The sequence below is a fragment of the Atheta coriaria genome, unplaced genomic scaffold (assembly GCF_025399875.1).
Source record: "Atheta coriaria isolate IRGN ID8LTWV9N9 unplaced genomic scaffold, Caltech_Dcor_3.1 hic_scaffold_16_pilon, whole genome shotgun sequence".
In the NCBI taxonomy this organism is placed as follows: Eukaryota; Metazoa; Arthropoda; class Insecta; order Coleoptera; family Staphylinidae; genus Dalotia; species Dalotia coriaria.
Genome location: NW_027045458.1, coordinates 884,848 through 909,135, shown reverse-complemented (window position 1 = coordinate 909,135; position 24,288 = coordinate 884,848). Strand labels below are relative to the sequence as shown.

Below are 24,288 nucleotides of genomic sequence, written 5' to 3'. Positions count from 1 at the left end.
GTTGAGTATTATTATTTCTAGTTGAATTGAAAACTATTATTCACTTATTTATCTGGATGTAGTTTGAAATATTTATAGAATTGCAGTTGGTATCTATCATTTACTTTTAACTTAGTTAAATTTTTAACTAAAACGTTTTATCTGTATTTCTTGATTTAAATTTTTTTTTTTTTGAAAAATGTCGATATCAATTTATGATTTGATGATGTTGATCAGGAATTCTCAAAATTTCTTATACCGCCTCTGCAGTTTAGTAAAACTTGAACTAGGAAGCAGGGTTCTTCAAAAATTTACAAAAGCTGATCAACTTTGAAAGATAATTAATAAAAAGTTGGAAATTCCTGTTGTGACTTGTCATCTCAAAATGTAGATTACCTACAGATTTAAATTTTTCCTATGTTAGAAGTGCAAGTCCTTGACTTAACTTGTAAAAATACTTAATTTTTTTGGCTGATTTCAAGTGCTGTCACGTAACACACATGCACGAAATTTTTCAATAAATAAAAATATTACGGATTTAACAAAACTCGGCCATGACAAAACTTTTCATTGATAAGCGCGATAACTTGTACTTTGTCGTACATTGTTAACCTCGAAATCTATTTGTATTTTCTTATATCTACCGGAAGCGAGTGTTTGTAAAGCACATGAATAATGAATATAACCACAATACTGACCATGATTAGACAAACGGAAAGTTATTAAACTAAAGATAGTTAATATATTTCACCACATAACATCATGTGTCAGTCATGCATATAATATAATCACACAAAGTCAAAATTCTTTTATCCATAAATCAATAAAATTAAGCAATAGATCATATCAGTCAACAACTAATCAATCTGTAAACATTAGTAATGAACAACTGCAAAAAATCCTTACTCATAGTTTATATTTAAATCTTAATCATTTGATAAACAAATTTCATTGTTAGTAATAATTTTATTATTTAATAAATAAGTATCTTATTATAAGGAGACTGGTAATATGGAGGATTCCTTTTTTATCTTCCATTTTTCCAAATTCTCATCGACCATATCCAAGAGTGGTTTGGTTTCTGGCACCAGTTTATACAGCAGAGTATAGCAGGGCGTACAAATGTTATGTAGGAACTCCACCTGGGAAGCCGGCTGCTCCTCATGTCTCCTACGGTCCATCATCGGGATCGGCGTGCGTCCCGCTGCCAATTCCGCATCGCCCTGATCGTAAAACTCTTTAAAGATAATGTCCACCGTTTTTACTTGTACGTCCCACGGTTTTGCGCTCGCAGATAAATCACTAGCTGTCATCGCTATAGCCTGCAATAGCGACATATGCTCAGCATTCTCACGACAAAACGTATCAGAGTCCACCAAAGCCTGCAACGATTTCCTCGTATCCCAAAACGTGGCCAAATCAGTCGCAAGGATACAATGCTTAATCAAAGCGAGAATTTGTTTGAATTGATCACTAGATAGTTTGTGGAATATATTATGACCATCCTACAACAATACAAAACCATTGACCTAGTGCCACATTGAGGTTATGATAGTTTACCTGTTGTAAAATGGTGACTGTCTGATTAAAGTGATGATGTTCCATTGTTGAGGTTGAATAAATGCTCGCAAGCGGCGATTGTGTGTCCAACATGTACTTATTGTTCTTGCCGCGATGGTCCAGGTCGTGACACAACGCAGCTATAAACAGCGCGAGGCTCTACAAAAAGATAACCATCAAATCTCAACTGAACGCAAACGCTACTCATCACAATTCACCTCAACCTCCTTAAAGACATGTTTAGATTTCTTGATGATAGAATACATCGAATTGGCCACGGAGAATCCATGTGTCCAATTGTGATAAGGCACTCGCCTATAATTCTTCTTCACAGTCAGCGTAAATTTCAGCATGCTATGTCTATCGAACTTTTCCATGTCGAAGAGATCGTAAAACATGAACATTGCGTGCTTGACCTGCTCCATCTCCTTTAATTCAAACGGATTAAAATAATAATCATCTATACCTGGTATAGCCAGAGGGATTTCTTCTTCTAAAGCTTGTTGGAATTCTTCTTCAGTGCAAGACCGATGATAACTCAGAACTTCAACAGCTACTTTGTATTTTTGTTCGGATTTTTTAATTTGGTTGTATAATTCGGCATGATGCAGAGCTAAACCGCAATATACTGCGAAGGTTTTAAACGCTTCTTCATCGTGAGTTGTGAAGACTCCGTGATGTTTATTGACCATTTGTACAACGCCAATGATGGACTTTTTGCTTCTGTATACTGGCATACAGAGTATACTGTTAGTTTTATAACCTGTTTTCTTATCTACTTCAGGGTTAAATCGTGCATCAGAGTATGCGTCTGTTATGTTTAGTATTTCACCGGTTTTGGCTACGTGACCAGCGATACCTTTCCCCAAAGGGAAACGAATTTCTTCGTTTTGATCCATCAATGAACTATCGCCAACGTCAAAGATCTGTGAGTACAGCGAGTTGTTCTTTTCGTCTAATAAAAAGAGTGACGCTCGATCAGCGTCGACAAGCTTCTGTGCAAAGTCCATTATCTTGGTTACTAATGGATCCATGCTTACCATATCTTGGAATATCGACCTGGGGAATATTATCCTTGTATTATACCTGCGTATGCGTTGGCGTTGAGTTAGTTACCTGACGACATCGAGCAGAAATGCATTAAGGCTCCTCTGCTGGTTCATGTTGTTGTAGAGTTGTGCATAATGGAGTGCTATCCCACCCCAAATCAAATAGCTGAGGGCAATCTCTTCCTCCTCTGAAGTGAATTCATTACGATCCGGGCATCGGTACAGTTCCAGCACCGCGCACATCTCCTGATTCGATTGCATCACCGGCAGGCACATGAAGTGATAATTGTCATCCGCGTCACACTGCTCACAATTTTCCGCTTGATCCGTTTTATCATCGGATTGGTTTCCATTTATCTAATGAAAAAACAAAGAAGTCATTCTTTGCGGGCGATTGAATACCTAGTATATCAAAAGTTTAACTTACAACTTGTCTATTGGGATACCGCTTGTCTGGATGCTTTCGCGCCGTTCTAATTGGCTCCTGTGCTTCACGACGAAGTTCCGCAGGCTGGTGTTGCGCAACTCTCTTGAGTCTTCCGCTGATCCCAATCTGAATGATCCAGACCCGCATCTGCCGTGAGTGTGTGCGGCGTTATCGCCGTCGGTGTAGAGACGTAACTTTTCCGGATGTTCGGGGTTGTCAATTAGAAACAGCCTAAACGAAACAAAAGCGAAATGAAACGAAACAGAAGGCGAAGGTAATTCACCAGGAAGTTGTTCCGGCATAACCAACATTACGAGCTGTCATCTGAGCAAAACTTTTGCGACACAATTTAACTCAGTACTAATTTTATTAAAATCATCCGAGTTTTGTAGTTAGGTTTAGATTGTTAGTAGTTTGAAAGGTGCCTCTTAAAAGTAGAGATGTGCGGTATCTTAATTAAATTTGAATAATGCATAATAACAAGTATATTCATAATACATCAAGATGTATTTTAACTTTTGCCCAAGTCGCGCAAGACGTATTCACGGCTGCACTTCAAACAGAACTTTGCGTGCACCTAATTGTTTGAAATTGTCTATTTGCGGTTGGCATGACAACCTAATATAGTTTCCTCATTCCTCGACCGCCGTATCGATTTTTGTACAGTGGTGGTGCGGCGGGTGTCATCCGGTTCATCAGCGCTTCATCAAATATGCTTTTCATCACGTTGTCAAACTAAGTCATTACTATGCCTGGCAGTAATGAGAAAGTTTACACACTCGTTCGTCGCGGCGCACGTCCATGTTGATGAAATTACATCTACACTGGGCGTTTGTTACTTTCAACAATTCCAACTCACCTTAATCCGTCGGAATCTGTTGCCGCGGTTATACAATTTGCTAACTCCCATAGGACTTGTTCGCGGCGTAAATTTTTCTTCAGGCTCTGAACTAATTCTTCGAGCATTTTGCGCCGATCTTGAAAACAACGCCATTTGCTAAGACTAGTCTTTCGCCCGTCTTCGCTGCGTTGTGTTTTTCGCATTGGTGTTCGACGTGTTGCCCAACTATCCAACACTTCCGGTTCTACTTCGGTCAACACGTACTTCTCGACTAATTCAGGGTGCAGTTTTAAGTATTGGACTACATCATGTTCTGTTAGGTTTAGAAAATTGGAAAAAAACGATCAATTTTAAATTTTAATTATGTTTGCGATGGATTTTATTACCGTTCATGCTGTGATGAGATGACGCCATATTTGCTAGCACCGGTGTAATTTGTTCCTTTCCTGCGTAACGACTCGACGTGGATTGTGTAAACATTTTACGCTAGGAAATTATATTATCAGTCCGTCTAGAAAATAAATAGAGAGATATATCTCTCATTAAAACGAAATTCAAGAAACTATTTTTTCACTTTCCGAGCACATGCGCACGTGACTCTTGAAAGGCAAATGAAACAAATCAACACAACAGACACAAAAACAACGTACACTCGCACACTTTCAACACAACGTTAATTTATTCATGCTGAGATGATGTATGCGGGTATACTGGTCAAAACCACCGCATTTCAAAACTTTGCATTCTGTTATTATTAACTCGATTAAAGTGCTCCAATGCCCTCAAAATTCCAGCGCCGCATAAATGGCAAAAATGTTATGCCGTCTGCTCATTTATCATATTCGTGAGGCACTGTAGGGACAAACACGTATGGCGAGATTATCGCGGTGAAAGTAGTTGTGTTTTATTACACGAGCACTTGCCGAACATGCATGTGAGTTTAAAACTTAAAACTATGCCGAGTATTGACTGCGCAAGACAAATTTACAGACTCAAATACAGGATCATTCAGAGAAAAAAACAACACATTTTGTGGACGTAATTATTTCAACCGCAAACGCGCTGCGCAAACAGCGAAAATTACTGCGCGGTGTAGCGGCGTAGATCAAAAACTTTTGGCATGCACATATTTATGCACGTGTGTTGTACACAGAGTAAGTACCTAGTTGAGAGTGTGCACACATACTCGAGACTACTAGCTAAACGCAACATCAAACATCGTCGCAACTTATCTCTCTCCCGACATGCGCCAATGAAATCAACCAAATCTCACGCAACCTTCGCCAAATGAATTTACACGATAAATGTTTTTTATTTTCTTTAAAAAAAATCGACGCATACTCACACTTATTACTCGCACCGGTGCGCACAATCTTTGTTTAAAATTTGTTTGAAGTTCACGCATGTTGCTAGCACTAGTACGGTAAAGGTGAAGATAAATAAACGCGAACTTTTTTTAAATCGAAAGTTTTTTTTATGTTTGATGTGAATTGAAGGTCTTCTTGTCGATAACACGTTGATTTATCTTGACGCGCCGAAGACGCACAGTGCGCGGATTTGCGTGTGCGCCGTCGGCTGCCGCGTGTCGACGACTAGGCGACCGGAACGCCGATGGAAATTGATAACCGCGCGATACCGATACGTCGCGATACGTGCGATATGTGTGCTCATGTGTGTATGTGTGCTGATGCGAACACTGTCGACAATTGCGATATTCTCCTTCGACGGCCGCACAATGCACTGATTGCGTTTTTTTCTACTCCACTGCTTGTTCTAAACACTACATCAACGTCATCTAAATATACCGTGTATATTTTGTTTGTAGGCAACCAACATTACATAACGTATAAACACGTGTAATGTGTTGATGTGTATTTGGTTGCATACATTGTGAAATTACAACTTTTTTTAATAAAACTATTTCTGTGAAGGAAAACTCACGGTATACTAATATTAATTGTTGGCAACTTTGAAACAAATCTAAATTAATCACTGTTCGCTGTTATTGAAATGCTTATTTTTACATCTGTACCTGCTATCATTAGCCAACTAGTAACTACTAACGTCAGGATGATGCATGAGATACTCGAGATAAACGATTTGCTTTTATAAAACATGTAGCAATTTATATCGAGTGCTTTTGATTAGATTTTAAGTAACCTGTTGTATTAAATTTCCCAAAACGCTTGAATAAATTTCATGCCGCTGGTATAAATCATCTAATATACCGCCGGCCTTATCATAAATTTATCTTGTGATAATGAATGAATTCATCAGCACTAGTAGCCGTGGTACAACTTGATAAAACATGTTAATAATTAATATTTGTATTAAATCAATTATTTATCTATCTAGGCATCATATGATATGAGATAATAATCAATCATCAATGATAATTTAATCGAATAAAACCTATAGTTACAAAGTTTACTTTATTCAAAAAATATTAAGTTATTTATTGTAATTTAAGTAATTAAGTAATTTATGATGTCAGTTATGTGGATTTTATAAATTTATTAATGGATATCGTTTATTCAGACAAGTGATTATTGAAAATTACAAACTCATGTTTGATTTGAATCGATAAAATTACCACGTACCTTTGTGTAGTTTTAAGTTTAACTTGTGTTTACACAATTTACAATTGTTGAAAGTGGTAATCTTTATGTTTCGTGTTGCGTGTATGTTTGGTTATATGTATTTTTAACATTTATTTATTATATTTACATATTTATTTTCTGTTTTCATTAGTGTAACATTAGACTGCATGAAATCGAATTTCTGCAAAATGAACAAAGTATTTCCGCTTCCAGCAATCCTTAGATTGAAGGCAGGTATGTGAGAAAAATGCTATCAATGGCATACGAGTATTTTCGTGTCTTCGTCAATTGCAGGAATTTCGCACAAAGCCTTTCTGAAACGAATGAAATCCTGGATATACCATATCGAATTCTCTTCGTCTCTTTAGACTGTTCGACACCTATCTTACTAGAAGAGAGGATCTCGTTCATTTGGCAGTTAGGTATTGCCAATCCCACGATAACGAACATGATATGTAATTTATCTCGTATTAATTGTAACTGTACACATACGTGACGAATTAAGTCACGAATTAAGTTTGAAAAATTGAGTAATTTACGTATTAGTTTTATGTTGTATTTAATTGTCTATAAATGTGCTTAAAAGGCTTGAAAATAGTTAAAATTCGATGCAATCGCACTAAAACATCGGTGAATTTCTTGGGAGTTTGCTTCTGGCGCAGTTCGTTTCGTTCGCAGCTCTCCAACTCGTGCGGAATTAATTAAACACTGTAAAAAGTTTGGAACTTTCATTTGCCATCGGTTTAAGTTTGGGATTAAATCGACTTTAATTAAGGACACACAAATTTGTTCATAAAAACATTAACGACTCCAAAAAATACACAAAAACACGATTCGCTAATTAATACATGAATAAATTCGCTACAATTGCAGTTAATGATTGACAAATAATCAAAATGGTGGAATAGAATATATTTTTATTACAATTCAAATAAAATTCACAAAAATATTACGTTTGCCTATTTTTTTATTATAAAAAGAAAGTGTTTTCCAATATTTGTGATCTGTGCAAATAAAAGTACCTAACGCTGGGAATTTCTTCATCTCGCTTTTGTGCGTACTATAAATAGATTGTCGGCGTCAGAAAGCGGCAAACAAAAATATCGCCCATCGCCGCGAAAACGAAAATGTTTTTCCGTGTGTGTCATCCCGACGAATGAAACTTGCGCCTGCAAGCGTTCGGACTGCAACTTCCTGCGCTTTCCATGTGGCGCGTGACACGCGTGGCGCCACGCTGTGCCGTTCCTGCGGTCGATAGAATGCGCGCGCTGCTCAGGCGCGGCCCTCTCGTCTCCTGTTTCTCCCTAAAGTCCCATTGCTTCCCTCAAATGGTGGTGGCTCGGGTTGGGCTGCGACCTCTGTATACATCAAATGAATTTTACCATTCTACAAACAACACTAACGCAGGTGTGGCAAGTAACTAACAAACAATACCCTGCGGGTAAAACTAGTTGAAAAATCGCGAAAAATAAATGAATAAAACATTTCTGGAGGTTTTTGATTGAAATAGGGGTGTTTCAATTGGATAATTGCTAAAGTTCCAACGGAACTATGCAAATGAATGTTTTTTAGTTCTGTATGCAGCCACGTGTGGCGTTGTTTTTTGTTTTTAATTTTAGTATATCGCTAGTTTTACAGCTACCTAGTACCTAGAAAAGTGTACATCCGCCAGCGCCACACCGTCCCCACGACGCGACGTAACCGCACGAGGCGCACGCGGCGAAAATCGCGGCAGTCGGTCGCTGTCTCGCATCCGCCATCGTTCGCACCCCACCGAACGGTTGTTCTTACATAAGCCGGCGCACGCACGCAGTCCGCTCGCGTTCGTCGCGCCGCAAGTCTCGCTACTCATCGTCAGTCGCTGTCAGTGTGGGCGCGAGCGCGCATCGGTGTCTCGCACACTCGTCGCATGTGTGTCTTCTCTTCTGTCTGTCCATCCGCGCCGTCGCGTGCGATCAGCTGCTGGTCGGCACACTACCGGGCGCAAGCAACGGTAGCGCAGTCGGTAACGACGCGGAAATAATCGTCAAACGAACGCACGCTTTGGCGTAATCGCATTTGCTTGTGCCTAGGTCTAATTGATTAGATATTTATTCTTTTCCGCTCTCGGTTTTTGTTTGGCACACACATACGCGCTGTGGGTTTATTTATTGTTATTTGCATCGCGGCGGATACAAAGCCATGCGACCCATGCGCGAATCTGTGTCACTCGGCTGTGCGGCACCGGCGACGACGACAATCGCGCACGTTTTCGACGATTCGGCCGCGCGAATGTGACCGGTGACCGGTGTACGACACTCGCGGACACTTCAATTTCGTCGAGGAGTTATTTGTCACCGCTGAGCGTATATGGCCGTGGTCAATTTGGTGGTGACGCCGCTGCGAAGGCGTAACTGCCTTCTGGTACTCGCCTTCGTCGTCTTCATTCCGTTCTGCTTTTTCGTGCTATTTTCAGTACCAGGTAAACACCACTCTATGGCTATTTATATTTTATTGTTTGGGCAACAAATTAGTGAGCAACATGGTGGTGGTTAACACGTGGCTTTCAGAAAACTCTTCTTTGTGTTATAAATTTTTGTAAAACAAATATTTGAGTCTTTATGTTGATGGAAATACCGTGCATGACTTTGTGGCTTAGTTTAAACGCAAATGTAAACAATTATTCAACCGTTTCAATTAGCATCGTAAAGAAAATTACTTTACACGCTATTGCGAAACTTCACACTTGTCAAAGAACAAAAACGATGCATTTTACGCGGATTTGTAAAATAAATAGCGAGAATTACGCAGTAAACAACTGGTTTATGCAAAAACTAGTGCGCAAATAGCAAACTTCACCTTAATACAAAAGGAGGACACGTCACATCCTTCGTAAGAGCATTTGTTGCATATTCATTAAGAGTGCAATTAAATCCGCGAGGCGCACGTCCCACTTGACGCGCTGACCCGAGACTCTGTCGGAATAGAACCTCAATAAAGGCTCACATATGTATTAGATGTCTAGGATTTATGCAAACATCCTATTTGTATGCACTCTTCAAGTCCTCAACGCTAAACGAGCACTATGAAATCACAACCACCCTAGAACTAGCATTTTTATTGCGTTCTACTTTGGCATTTATTCTCCGCAATGTTTGAATTGCCATGGAATGTGGAATGTGTTCCAATCCAACAAATTCTTTACGTCCTACAATAAAAAAAAAACGAAACAAAAAAGGCAAATAAAATCCAATGAAATGTAACAACTAACTACTAGGTTCAATATGGACATAATTCATATTCATAGTCGGTAAACACGTCAACGAATCAGTACTATAATTGAAAAATAAACGTGAGATGTAAATTTTTTTCTATATTTGTGAATAAATACAAGTCAAATTAAACATGTTATTTACATTGCGTGTGTTTTTTGTTGTTTGTTGCTATTTGCACGAAAGAAATAACTAACGAATAAAAATAGTTACTCGCACGCTTTGAAAGTCTGCGCGGTTTACTTTTGTTTTTATTTCAACTTTTTACGCTGTTTACGTGTCCACTGGTCGTAATCTAAACGGTGGTATTTTTATAACACACGGTGCGCGAATGCTCAAAGTCAAAAACGCATGTAAACGCACTGTTTAGTAGTGCTAGTCGGTGAGTGAAATTTAATTTCACTTCGACGTTGTGTTTTTCTTTTCTTTTCCTGTGCGATGCGCGCAGTACTTTCTGTTTTTGTAATTTGTAATTTTTATAATGCACATCACAAGAATAATAAAGGTAGGAACATAAAAATGCCGGAAATCTTCTTTAATATTGGAAAACACGAAAGAGTAATTGCATTACAATTATTTTCAAATTTAATCATTATTTCTAACGGTGCAGAAGAAATTGCGTAATTTTTCACAAACAATTTTCACTTTTTAAAAATAATAAGTCTTATGATTGGTTCATCTTCATCCTAATATTATATATGGCATTGTCTTCGAGTGAATGATGCGTTTTCCGGTTTCTCGTTTATTTTCATCCCAGTTTTATTTGTGAAATATATTAATATCAACTGTAGCTGATGTTCTGTTTCCGTTGCGCTCGCGAAACTTCAACAATACGCGCGTTATCAACGTTATCAATATTCTAAACATGAATGCGAGAATCGATTTTGTTGCTTGCGTACTAAATTTAACGCTAAGCACCGTTAAAGGTGTGTATTGTTATATCTTTCAATTGTTTCAATTCGTTTTGTTCTATTCTGTTAACTTTGAGTTGCGTTGACATTGTCCGCATTTACACAATATACAAATACGAAATTTTATCATAATATTTTTCACTGCTCAACATGCCACCAACTTATTAGGAATATTTAATTAAGAAGACCGAGTAGAAAGTTTACTTTCTGTCTCGAGTCTCTGTGCGTCTTTATAAAGAGTTTCAAGTTTCACTAAGTGTTTTTTTTTTTGCTTCGTTTCGCCTATCTATTTCATAGTTGTTAATTTATTCAGTTACTCTGTAATTAATCCAGTTCACTCGTTCGAACTGCATTTGCTTTCAACAATACCAGCGAGTAAATAACAGCCGGTGATGTAACAACTTGCACAGCGACACATTTTATTGCGCAAAATGCGCGCATGTACTCTTTTTATGTCAGTTATTTCCTCGGCGCTCACCGGTGACTGCTTCTATTGTAGTCACCTTCGAAAGTTGCACTTAAACACTGGATAACCGGTTCAATTATCGTTTGTTTGCATATTATTTCCAACAACCTTGTATGCGCTTAGATAAGTTTTGCATACACACTTCAATCTTTTTTATTTTTATTATTTTAAAATGAAAATTTGCTATTGATTTTAAAGTGAAGTGGATTTTCACGTGACTGTACAGTGTAAATCTCTTGCGTAAGAGTTTTATGTGGAAATTAATGATTGATTGCCCACGGGCTTAAAAACTCTTGAATGATTAACGTCAGCGGAGCGTACAAATGAACATGAACATTTATTGACGTTTTTTTTCAAATTCACAAAACATAACTCTATTCATTTTGTTTTTGCTGCTTGTTGTTCCAAGTCAAACTTAAAATGGCAGCCGTCCAAAACAAGACCTCTAGAGTTTAGAGCCCGGCGTGAGTAAACATGTAGGTACGTCCCAATGCGAGCGAACGATAAATTTTCATTTAGAACATTTTCGCCGGCAAAACTCCAGTGAATATTCGTTAAAGGTCAGCGCTGCTTACAGCGAACTTGCATCGAGCACTTTCCACATTTCTCCTCGTTGGTAATTAGCTTATAAATTATTTAAAAATTGCGCACATAGACATTAATAAAATCATTAACTATTCATTGCGTAAAGGTCATCAACACGCTAGATTATCAACGCAGGTAATAAGCATATTATTATTACTATTAAACAAATTATAATTGGCCGCTTATCCGGCCGAATGTCCAACAATCGTGTTTCATTAGGTCCCGAATTAGTTGTTAATTACTCCTGTTATGCGAATTTAATTGCGCTTGTTTACGTAAGCAACTTTATGTTCACTTGAGTGTTATGAATGTTTTCGTTTGAATCCACGCCGTAATTATTATGTTATCCAAAAACATTAATTTCACTAAATCCTTTTGAACGCGGGTAAATAAATTACTTCTGTTTTATTTGACATAATACTGTCATAATTAATAATGAAGCTCACATTGCAGTTTTGCAACGGTGCAATTAAACGCTACTAATTCAATGTGTGTCTGCTCGCGTGTGCATTATGGCTGAATCCCAGCGAGTGAATTGAATCAATTCCAGCATCTATTAAATTGTTCCAATTGACAGCGTCTAATGCGATTCGTTAAACTAATTAGTATCTTGCAGTGAACACTCTCTAGGGCACATCATGCATAACAACCGCGATCAGGCACCTTGGAATATGTGAATAGTGAATGTCCCAGCGATTTCATCATCTGTAATATTTATATTTCTGAATGTAACAGTATTATTGTATGTTGGCTTGCCTATATATTTCTATCCAAGGTAAAAGTCACATTGTTTAGGTTATGTTTAATTTCGGTACATCTGTTGTTTTTCCTGCTAATGCCGCGAATGAAAGAAGAAATTATGCATGGCGAAATTATCAAGTAAGTGCCGTTATTCTCGAGATATATTACTACACGGTACAAGCACGCATATAGAGGTACTGCTTATTCCATATGTGTACTTCTGGAAGTAATGTTACGTGTCGATACGTAGACATTCACTGAATTAACTTATCTCTGAAACAATGCCTCTTAAAATCACCTGGCTGTCGTGCCGATAAAAGCACAACTTAATTGCTTCTGAAAAACATTCAACAGCATGCAGGGCATGCATAAAGAATGCCTTAAACGAAGACACTAACAAATGGATATTTCTTTCATCATTCCAATCATTCCACGCAATCTCATTCAAGTTTTTCATGCCGTAAGTAAATAATAAATGAAGGCAATTTGGTCGTTTTGCCAATTGATGTTGAACTGTAAATGAAATTACGGGCTCTTTCCATTGCGGGAAAGAAGCACGTCGGTTGGGTTTTTTTTTTCTTCATCCATGTGCACAATCTACACAAAGTGTGCTAAGTGTGCAAAGTGTTTCTTTGGCTGTCCTGAAGGTAACTCCGCGTCTATGAATACTAACTAATACACTTTGCGGTGCAATAAAAGATGAACAACATGCAATATTCAATGTTCTAATTCAGGAAACACGCTGGCGAAACTTGTTATTAGCCATCATTTAAGCTTCATACATTGCATCGCGTAAACATCACGGATATATCACGAATGTAACATCGTGACTTTAGCTTATTTCGCTTGGAATAAGAAATAACATTGGGAAAAATGATTGGTCAAAGGTAAATTTCCGCTTTTGCATGTCGACCCGATTGTTCTGCATGACAAACTTTCAAAATCCTTTACAGTTATATGTTTAAAATGTTTAAAAGAAGTGATAAAAACGTATTTCCTAGTTTATGCGGTGGGAAAACGTATTCTATCATATTTCTAGTTTATAGATATCGAATGACTGCAGTTTTGCATCGTGAGAGTGAGTTTTATGCATATAAACTAAACCATCCGATAATTTCCACATAAATTGCATACGTTCGTGTTGTTCGAGTGTCGGTGTCGGTATTAATGATAGTGGGCTCAGAGAAGATTATTACCTCGATTAATTCTGGCTGGCAAAATAATTTGCTGTGCTGAAATTTACCGTTGAAGGGTTTTTGATGTGTGTTTGATGTGTTTTATGATGTTAGCTGGTCGAGTACGAATCTTGACCTTAGATCGTGACACACTACACATAAGTCAAACAGCAGCAGGAAGGAGGAGAATTAACCATGAGTACACACTCGACGCCGGTACGTCTCGTCTCTTCGCGGATGCGCCGTTAACCTGCCATGGCAGTCCGACCTTTTACTCGTTCTTTTTTCACCTTCATTTTGATGTGCAACATATGCAGGCATGTTGCATGTGGCAGGTCTTTGATGTGCGTGCATTCCGCGTTGAATGTTGTTTTCAGTGTATTGTCATTGAACAGTAACCAGCAAGTTGCATTGCCTTCACCTTCGGCTTGTAGGTTTACATAGCGCACAAGCGCATAAGTCAAACAGTCAGAGGTTAGGCAGTTCACTCGGCGTACGCCCAGTCATTCTTCGAGGTGGGTCTGCGGATGGATAACTGCATGAAGTTACAGTCTTTTATGTCGATGCCGATGTATCACACATTAGCAATTTATCAATACATCAATCATTATTCAGCGTAGAGTGGGTTTGTAACTGACGTGGTAACTTTTTTGTTGTTTTAAGTTTTTATAACGAAACAATTTTAACTTTACGGTTTTTTTTTTTAATCATCCGGAAGGACTTTCTTTATTGTTAGTAAAACCTTGCACGTAAAACATCATAAAAATATTTTTTATTGCTTCATTTAGCGTTTACTTTTTAAATCCGTTTATATTTTTTTTGCTCGTGCTTGCGTAGAAGCTAGCTTTATTAGATTAAATTACCAGTGTGATAAACAGAAAACTACGCTCCTAATACGATTACGAGCTTTATACCTTACCTCGGATAACACGTAGTTTGCTAATGGCCTACACGTGCCGAGCACCGAGCTCTTTGTTCATTACGTTTGATTTACGCACATAACGATATCAAATAATCCACTTTTATCTAAACAAACAACTCTACTCCTTCCAATTATAAAATTTCCATGCGAATTTAGCATTTCTCAAGGCATAAACTTAATTAAAGCTTGAAGTGGCAAAACTATTGGCTTGTATTTGGATTAACTCTGCGATTTGCCGCCGCCCTGCCTTGATGTCGATCCCCACAGGCTGTCAAGTTTAGTGATTGCGTAAAAGGGTAGCGCATACCAACACGAGAGGTCATTTATTAATATTCTGTGAACGAATTCACATATCAAATGAGAGCCGGGTGGAAAATGCAATTTACATACGAAATTATAAATTCAATTTCATTTTTCCTGTGCCGCCACAGAAGCACAACTGAATAATTTATTTCATTTTTAATTTTAATTAGTTTCGAGGAGTGTATTGATGAAATATCAAGGATTATAAATAATATTTACTTCGTCGAACATGCACGATACATTTTATGTTGTGATGTTATACCTATGCTATTTTTAACCTTTCTCAAGGTTAAAATAATATTGAAGTCGAATAAATAAATTAGTGCATAAAATAGTTGGAGTTTTTGGGCGGAAATGAAGTGAATGTATCGTGTAATAATGAAGCGAATAATACGGATGTCATTCATTGACACAGTTGGAGTTAATTGGGAATATTAGTATTATACAAAACGTTCAGTTGAAAATTTGAACCAAATATTTACATTATACTAAAATTATTCATTTGTTATCGCAAAAATTTATTTTCAGGTATTGTTTGTATGTTTTTGAACACCTGAAACATTTCATTATTGTTTGGTGTTTATTGCTATGTTTATACTCGTATTTTGTTACACGTATCACCAAATTAGATAGTTTGGTGTAAATAATTGAAATTCTCAACTATCATTTGTCCTTTAATCACATTACAAAAGCAAAATGCACAGCATGCTCATTAATTACGTCGACTGAATGGTAACACAATGAATTTGAGACAATAAATTGACGCCGCTGGCACATCGTCTCCGAGTATTTGCAGTTTTTGAACGCAGCGAAAAGATTAAATTTCCGACATCAGACGACATGAGTTAAAGCGAAGACGTGATTCAGCAACAGTAAAATATTCGCAGTCAGCAAGAAACATTTTCTAATGTTTAACATAGCAAATGTGGAAATTGCAAAGTTCCTGCTATGTGTATGAATGGTATGTGTATTTTCCAGTTTTGCGGCTGTCATTACAGACGAAATTACGAAGTTTAATTGAGCAGATCCTAAAACGTATCATCATTATGCTAATACTTCATGTACTTCACGTTGTGTTGTCGCTTTGTACTTCTTGTGCTCTAATATATTTATGCGGTAACTTTTTTGTGACATTAGAGGTTATGTTGTTGTAACGCTGCTTTGAACTCAGCATGTGACGCAAAATTTCCTGATGCGTGTTATGGAATACAAACAGTTTTGTATGTCGTTAAAGTTTCGTAAACGTATAAAGTATTCAAGTCAGTCGAATGGAAACTTGCAATCATTCTCATGCCTATTAAATAACCACCGCGCAGCATTTTGCTCTCGTAAGGTTTCTTCCATACATATCTATCAATATAAATTACCTGTGTATTTTTGTCATTTTAAAGCAATTCCGGCTTAAAAATGTCCTCACACATATTTGTTAGAGTAATTTGAAACTTTTTAAGTACCGCCATATTGCTTTAATGTGTGAAACTTCTCAAAGTACTAAAAATCTTTTTATTAATTCCCAAACTTCGGTTGCAACGTAAAGAGAGAAGAAAATTAAGTTGGTCAAACTCCTAGCCTAACTTCAACTTCAATTATAGCGGCCATTTTGAAGCCGCTTATGTTACAACTACAATCAAATTACCGATCGTAATCCGATTCCGTGCCGTTAATTTTCCATCAACGCTTTTTGTCAACGCGCGCGCGAGGAAATCTTAAACGAATTGCGCACGTCGTAAATGTGTTTAAAACAAATTGATGATAAATTAGGTGTCCTGTCCAGATACGTGTATAACTAGTCCTATCAGGAGCGCGTTCCGTTCGCAAGATAGATTGCCATCCGGATGGTAAAGCGTATGTCTTCCGCTCGGCTTCCGGTGATAGTTCTAGAACAAATAAGCGAATAACTCCAAACTGATCTGTCGATCCGTGCCAAATTCCCTCGATCATTCGGGAGCTTTCTTCGAGACAATAGACATTACTTTGTCAAGGAATATATTGGGCCCGAGGGTGCTAACTGTAAACTGTCCCTGTGCAGTTCAGCGGTTTCGAATCTTATTGATTCTTCGTTTATTCTTGAATTAAGGTTGTTTCCTGAGAAAATTCAACGTGAACTAATTTTTACGTTAAGATACTTTTTGATTCATTTTAAATTGATAGTAAACAATTAATTAAAAGTGTTATAAATTAATTTGGACATTAATTGAACCATCGTCGGCAATTAAATTTTCAAAACATTTCGAATTGATGATACTCATACATTTCCCCACCGTGGAAAGTAATTTTCTAAATGACATCTGTTCCAAATCGATTTTACTCGAGAATGAATACAAATTAGAAATTAGGCTAAAATTCATGAATTTTTATTGTTTCCAGATGTAAGTTCAGAACAAATGTTGATCCAACGCCTGGCGGAGCTGCAGGTGAAGCTGCAATACTTGGACACCATGTATAGATCACGACAAGAGGACCTCCAGCAGCTGACCGCCCACATCGACCAGATGGTCGCGCCGAGCGATAGCAATGCGTCGCTGGGCGCACTCTCGCCGTTTGGCGGCGCCGCGCCAGCCACCACCAAGCCGGAGATTAGACAATTGTTGCGAAACATGTCCGGCATGAACGCCGCGCACGGTCTAAATCCACCGATAATGCTGCGTCTGCCGTCGTCCTTCCATTTCCTGCCGCACTTACTGGACGATCCGGCCAGCTTACGCCTGGCTTACCTAATGTCCAAAGGTCGCACCGGCGTTTCGGTGGTCCTTGGTGTACCTACCGTACGCCGCGAGAAGCACACCTATCTCATGGAGACGCTTCAGAGTCTCGTCGACGGCATGAGCATGGACGAGCGAGAGGACGCGCTGATTGTTATATTCGTCGCAGAGGTACGAGCTTTTGTAATTAACTTACGCTTCTTGCGCCACTTGAAACCCGATTTGGCCTGATTGCGGATATATCCGCGCGCGCTGTGTTATTTCATTTTAATCCAGCCATGCGGAAACAATTTCGGAATATCGTGGCTCCTGGGGAGTATCATTTTGGACAATTCGGGCTGCGCTGTAGGGCACTTGTGTTAAATCGTGTGTTTGATTCGATCGATCGGCGTATAAATCGGCCGCGACAGATAGATTACGAATTTGTTGCTATCGAACGGTTTGCGACTCCATAAATTTAGTTGCAAACTAAATTTTGCGCAATTTGTCTACTTCACAACCTCAAATTAATCTATTAATCTATACTTGACTAATAGTGTACGTTGTGGTGGCGTTGCGGCCTGAACTTGACAACAACTTGATTCTTTCGGAGTTATTAATTACTTAAAAACTAATCATGCTAAAATACTTTCCTACGAAACTTTCTTGATCGTGTTTTTGTGTAGGAATTTGTTTTTGGGCATGAGATCTGCAAAAAAAGTTGTTTTTTTCGAAGATTGATAGCCATTAATTTATTTCTTAAGAACTACTAATAGTAAAGACGTTTTTTTTTCCATTTTTACTAATTTATTTAATTAAATTAATATTTTCTTACGTAAAGTTATACATAATTAATATTTTATAATTATTTATCTCTATCTTTTGATTCGCAATTATTTCAATTAAAAACATTGAAAACTCGTGTATGGAATTTAATAATCATTAGATTACAACTGGAGTCATTAATATAGCTTTATTACTCTTCGGGTAATTAATTAATAACAATAATCCTCGAGATTTTCTTTTGCTCATTCAATTTTTAAACAGAAAATGAATTTTCTTTATTGTTTTGGACCAGTTGTGTACAAATAAAATGGAATGATTGTCGTTATCGTACGTGCGGCGAGAGCTGCGAAATGGGAAACACACGATAGCAATTTTTCTCGCGCACGGCAGCGACAAGCATGCGCCGCGCCGGAAAATCGTAAATTCTTTTCAGCACGCACCTCCCGCTTCAGCCCCGCGCACGCTGGGAATGCGAAATGCCCGTATATATCGGCGAGAGGATAAAAAAATAGCATTGATACGCACACAGATGTAATATTTTAGCGTGGCGAAGGAGCCGGGCTACACGTGTATAGATAGCCGGTATAGACAACGTGCGCCGCGCAAACACCGACAAGGTTCAGTGTACGGCACGCTTACATCATCATAATGTTATAGCGAAACACGCCCGAAATGAGATAGCATTTTATCGCGCAGCTACACACTTTGCGCAAATTTCTCTGCGTTCGCAAGGACGCGATTGGTTCGTCGCCAATGTCTATGATGCGTACGCGATATGTATGATTACACTTTTAGGGCTAAGGGTTGCTGAGGCGGAGGAGAGATGGCTGTGCATAGTGTAGTGGATGTAGTGCCGTGTTTTTACTCGGAAAACAGGTACTCTACAGTTAACCACTTGCATATTTAACGAGCGTTTGAATTTACAGCGGGCATTTTACATTACATTTGGGACTTGTTTTCGATGTTCATGGGTGTATCGGTGCATAATATATACTTTATTTCTTTAAACTGAGGATTAAATGAGAATTTTACAGCTTAACCAGGGAATAAACAGCAAACTCAGTAAAAAATATAAAGTGTGCATGCGCAACGTGAGATATTAAGTGTATTAACTTAAGTAGGTTGTAGGGAACGGTTTGAGGGCAAAGTCATTTAAATTTTCGACTCACGCAGTGGCGGGCTTTTCCCCTTCCTTTTCAATCGGGTAGGCCGAATGTATAAAAGAGCAGCACGCAGCGCCCACAGTGCTCAGTCGGTCTAGTCGCAGGTTCTCTCTCTACTCCTCTTATTTTTAATCTAAGGTTTGGTTTGAGTCCAGTCTCTTTGTCGACAAAACATCGTCACCCTATTTTTCTACTCTTTTGTGCAATTTGTGGTGTCGAATAGTGGTCGAGCCGAGAGCAAGAGAGGCTTCGCCATTCAAGTTGACAATTGGTTTAAAATAATTACTTATTCAGCTGACCCTGCTTCTTTTAAATTTTAACGAGACTACCGGATGGCTATTTATTTTTTATTTATAAATAAATTGTATGATAAATACGAAAATCGACCATATTTTGACAAATAATCCACTTGAAAACATTAGTCTCTATTTAAAAAACAAGACCTATTATTTTATTCATATTCTGATATTGTTTGGCCATCATAAATCAAATAAATGTCCTCTTTAATAAATGAAAAATCGGTTTTTGTCATCTGTGACAATATCAAATATGAAATCATTGAATTGAATGTATTTTTAAAATTCATAAAAAGTGCTTTTGTTTTCGGTCCTTTTTTTATTGATTACGAAGTTAACCACGTAATATAATATGACTGCACAGGCTTTGTTTTAGAAATACGTATTCATAAAGCGTAAGCTTGTCGCTTTTAGAATTTATGTATTCGCAAGTACGTATCAAGATTGTTCAGCCCAGGTACATTAAATACTGAGCCTCAAAGGACGTAAATAAGCCGTAACGTGCAAAAATCCCCTTCGAGGCATTCTTTTTTCTCTCTATCTTTGTTTATCTTTATTTTAGCTCGCCCCTTCCTTAAAAAGGTAGAGATTATTCAAGAGGAAACATGTTGTCACTGCCGCTCTTATTATAAGACTAAGGATTTATCATGCTTAATTATTGTTTGCCTTCATTTTTCTCTCCAGCGATGTGAAAAACTGTATTTTAATAAAGTCAGTTTAAGCAACCAACCGTGCAGATCCTGTTCCCGGTAGGATCTTTTCATTATCTTTTGACTTTCAACGCCTTCCGGTTTTTGGTTTTCTTCGTGGAACAAGTCTAATAGGCGTTGGTTTAGTGCGCAATCTGTATCAAATTTTGCATGCTGCGAAACACACGCTCTAACAAGATATATATAGCGCACAGTGTAATAAAAAGGAGGTAGTTTCGTCTCGTGGTATTATTAAAGATTAATGGTTCTGGCCGGGAAGAAAAACACCTGGAAACTCAAATCATCCATCATTTGTGTGTGCCCGACCGGAAGGAGAGCAAGTGTTCGTTATCGATATCCGGCTTAATTTACTTCCTCTTTCACGATAATACATCATTAAGTTATCTACGAGATACAGATGAAGAATAAAATATTGAATTCTATATTAAACAAGATGGCAATTAATAAAAGATGTCTTAAATTAATTCTTATTAAGAAAAGTGCGAGTAAATTTCGTTTTAGTAATAAAATCAAATCATTATCCAACAATTTCATCATTTTTTTTGTCATTTTTATTTGATTTAAAAAGTTTTTTGACTCAACTATCAAACCATGAAGTATATGATCTTGTCGATTATGTCAAATGACATAACCATATCTTGAAAATTTAATTTCTTCTTTAATATTTTGTAATGTTATTAATGTTGGAGTACAATTTGAAAAAATATATTGCTGTAGGGGTTAGTTTGGTGTAATTCAGTTAGTGCTGAATTATGCATGCGCACGACTGGTTGATTAATTGAACAACATTGTTATAAACAACAATGGTGACCTGTCAACTTGAGCGCAATTTCTCGGTCATTTAAATTTAATAAATTACAAGGTCGTCTCTCCGCTAAGCCAAATTGATATCAACAACTCGACACTCGAAGTACACGAAGTGTGTCAACCAAAATTCCTATTTGACTAATGTACACTGTTGTTCGCTGTTTCTAACTTCATAACTTACAATCTGATGGTTTATATCGCTGATTTATAACTTTGATAACTTTGCACCGTTGACGCGTATTCGGCGTCGATGTGTATAATTTTCCATTCGGTGATTACATGCCTCATAATTAACTTATTGGGTTTAACCGTCATATTGTATAAATAACATTCCCCTAATTAATTAACGGCCCATTGGGGAAATTACCCGCCCGCCTCGGTGGAATTATTCGATTATTCATTTAAGTGTAATCCTTCACCATCAAGTGTTGGCGTCAACAAGTTGAAATTAATTTATTTTTATTTTTTCTGTTTTATTTTCAGACTGATCTAGAATATGTATTGCTAGTTGCGAAAGAAATTGAATTGAGGTAAGCTTGATATAGGACGGGAAGGGAAGAATGAATTTGTTGATATTTTAATATTTCTCTCATAAATTCAGATTTCCGAGTCAAGTTGACAGCGGGTTAATCGAAGTGGTGTCACCATCCGTATCTTACTACCCGGATATGGACAAATTGCGCTCGACGCTCGGCGATCCGTTGGAGCGCGTGCGCTGGCGGTCGAAGCAAAATTTGGACTTTGCTTTCTTAATGTCCTACTGCCAGCCGAAGGGCACGTTCTACGTGCAGCTGGAGGACGACATTCTCGCCAAGCCTTACTATATTAGTGAAATGAAGAAATTCGCGCTTGACAAAACGGCCAACAAGGAGCCATGGTTCGTCCTAGATTTCTGCCAGCTGGGTTTTATCGGTACGCGTCCAATAAATTTAAAAACATTTCTTTTTCTATTTTGCTTTATTCTATTTTCATCCTGTTTACAGGCAAAATGTTTAAGAGCGCCGAGCTGCCGTGGCTCATTCAATTCTTTCAGATGTTTTACAACGACAAACCAGTTGATTGGCTGCTCGACGATCTCATCTACACGAAAATTTGCAACTGGGAGAAAAACAAGGTAGAGCGCTAGCTATATAGCTATGGCAGTCACAAAAGCCGGACAGTTAAACATGACATTTCTGTGTTTTCAGGACTTTTACAAAAGGGACAAAGCAAAACTGTGGATCCATTACAAACCGTCACTATTCCAACACATCGGCACGCACTCGTCGCTCAAAGGCAAAGTGCAAAAGCTCAAGGTATAAGAAAAAAACAAAAGAATTTTCATCTCCTATCATAGGTCCATTCTCATGTCGTGAAGGCAACATTTTTTCCTTTTATTCGTTTACACAAACGCGTAAATAATTCAAATCGCTAAAGAATTCTAGGCGTGCTTGAATTTAGTAGACCAGTCCTCGGCAAACATATAAAATTGAAGTTGGATAAGAATCTTACATATTTCATTCCTAGCGATCCTAGAGCACTACCTGCACACCAACGAATCAAAGATTTATGCGTGCCTATCCCCTAGGGAACGCGCTTCTGTTATATTTTGTGATAAAATCCAGTACGCGCGTTGTAAACTTTTGTGTTATTTCCACACACACACACACACATAGATACAGATGTATACGTGGGTTGGATGTGTAGTAATTAATGTGCAGTAATTATTTTCCCTGCGCGTGGACTTTGGCCGTAAATTAATAACGCTCCATAATCGTAAAAGGCCTTTTTTAATCAAGTTGTTTATAAATATTCATTGTATACCGTGCAAACCGTGGCAAACGGCGTGGCGTAGTTTTGGGTTCGAGCCCTATGCCGGCCCGAACGACTGTGCTTTATTATGCGAAGATCCTGGCTTTAATATTTCCCTGTCCGTGGCCAGTGTAGCGATTGCTCGCGCTCTCATCCTCCGCCACCGAAGTTGGAAAATATGTGCGCATTTTTGCCGCGCGCGCTCTAGGGAGTCATATTTCCCACGAACCCTAAAAGTTACTTATTCATTCCTGCACGTCGGTGCTTGCTTTTCTTCTTTTCCGGTCTGGTTCGTCTGGCTGCAGGACAAGCAGTTCGGCAAAGTAGCGCTTTTCTTTCCGCACACTAATCCTGAGGCGGACATCATCTCCGGCATCAAATGCTACAAGCTGTACAGTCTGAAACGGGCGTACCTCGGCGAGGCGTTCTTCTGGGGCCTGCTGCCACAGCCCGGAGATCAATTAATCTTCAAGTTCAAGACACCAATTCATATCAAAAGGTACAGGTGCATTTGCTACAATCACAATCCGACTGTCGGCGAGGCGAAAAACTTGTCAACTTTGTGATTTGTTAGGTTTTTCTTCCGAAGCGGCAACGTCGAACATCCTTCCGACAAGTTTTACAATACCAGCGTCGAAGTTATGCCGGCGGAGAGCAATCTCTATGTGAACTCGTTGAATCTCACGGCGGATGGATACATTGTCGTCGGTGAGTGGGCAGTGAGAGCTTTTCAAATGCAAAGTTTTTCATTTCATGTGTTTTTTTTATACCTGTAGGTAAATTTGATAGTGTTGGCATTGCGACCGGCAATCCTAATGAAAACATTGGTCGAGTGTCAGCTTTACGTTTGTATGTTCACAGCGAGAGCGACAATTGGGCCATATTGAGCGAGGTTTGTTTTGTGCTTGCTGTAAATTCGGGGTTAATACATGTTGATTTCATCGGCAGATACATATTCAGGACGAGTACTCCGTAGCTAGGTGACCACTGAGCGACGGTCGAGTCTCTATGCTCTTCCCACACATCTTGAATCGCTACAATATACTCGACCGCACCCCTCAGCATCCTCTGTGATATTATTAAGTAATGGATTTTTGTGCACGCACCCTTCCTACACAACGTGTGTTTTTGTATTTTGAATTACTTGTTGATTTATTATTTTGTTACGTTTTTAATTTATCGCATATATATTTATATTTAACAACCGACCACTCGAATTAAGTAAAAAAGTCAAATAATTTATT

At 38.2% G+C, this 24,288-nt stretch overlaps 2 protein-coding genes across 2 annotated transcripts; one reads left to right on the top strand and one right to left on the bottom strand.

Moving 5' to 3' along the window:
- Window positions 1–878: 878 nt before the first annotated feature.
- Window positions 879–5,562, bottom strand: LOC135802325 (probable 3',5'-cyclic phosphodiesterase pde-5). Its single transcript, XM_065315890.1, has 8 exons — window positions 5,202–5,562; window positions 4,243–4,367; window positions 3,875–4,169; window positions 3,016–3,246; window positions 2,656–2,943; window positions 1,758–2,598; window positions 1,540–1,698; window positions 879–1,484 (listed from the first exon to the last, which is right to left on the bottom strand). The coding sequence occupies exons 2-8, from the start codon at window positions 4,334–4,336 to the stop codon at window positions 972–974; spliced, it is 2,421 nt and encodes an 806-aa protein (XP_065171962.1). The 5' UTR covers window positions 4,337–4,367; window positions 5,202–5,562; the 3' UTR covers window positions 879–971.
- A 2,713-nt stretch (window positions 5,563–8,275) lies between these two features.
- On the top strand, window positions 8,276–24,284 carry LOC135802168 (alpha-1,3-mannosyl-glycoprotein 4-beta-N-acetylglucosaminyltransferase B-like). Its single transcript, XM_065315698.1, has 10 exons — window positions 8,276–8,917; window positions 17,178–17,683; window positions 21,737–21,783; window positions 21,855–22,165; window positions 22,237–22,367; window positions 22,441–22,548; window positions 23,350–23,543; window positions 23,619–23,752; window positions 23,821–23,936; window positions 23,993–24,284. The coding sequence occupies exons 1-10, from the start codon at window positions 8,806–8,808 to the stop codon at window positions 24,026–24,028; spliced, it is 1,695 nt and encodes a 564-aa protein (XP_065171770.1). The 5' UTR covers window positions 8,276–8,805; the 3' UTR covers window positions 24,029–24,284.
- Window positions 24,285–24,288: the final 4 nt, after the last annotated feature.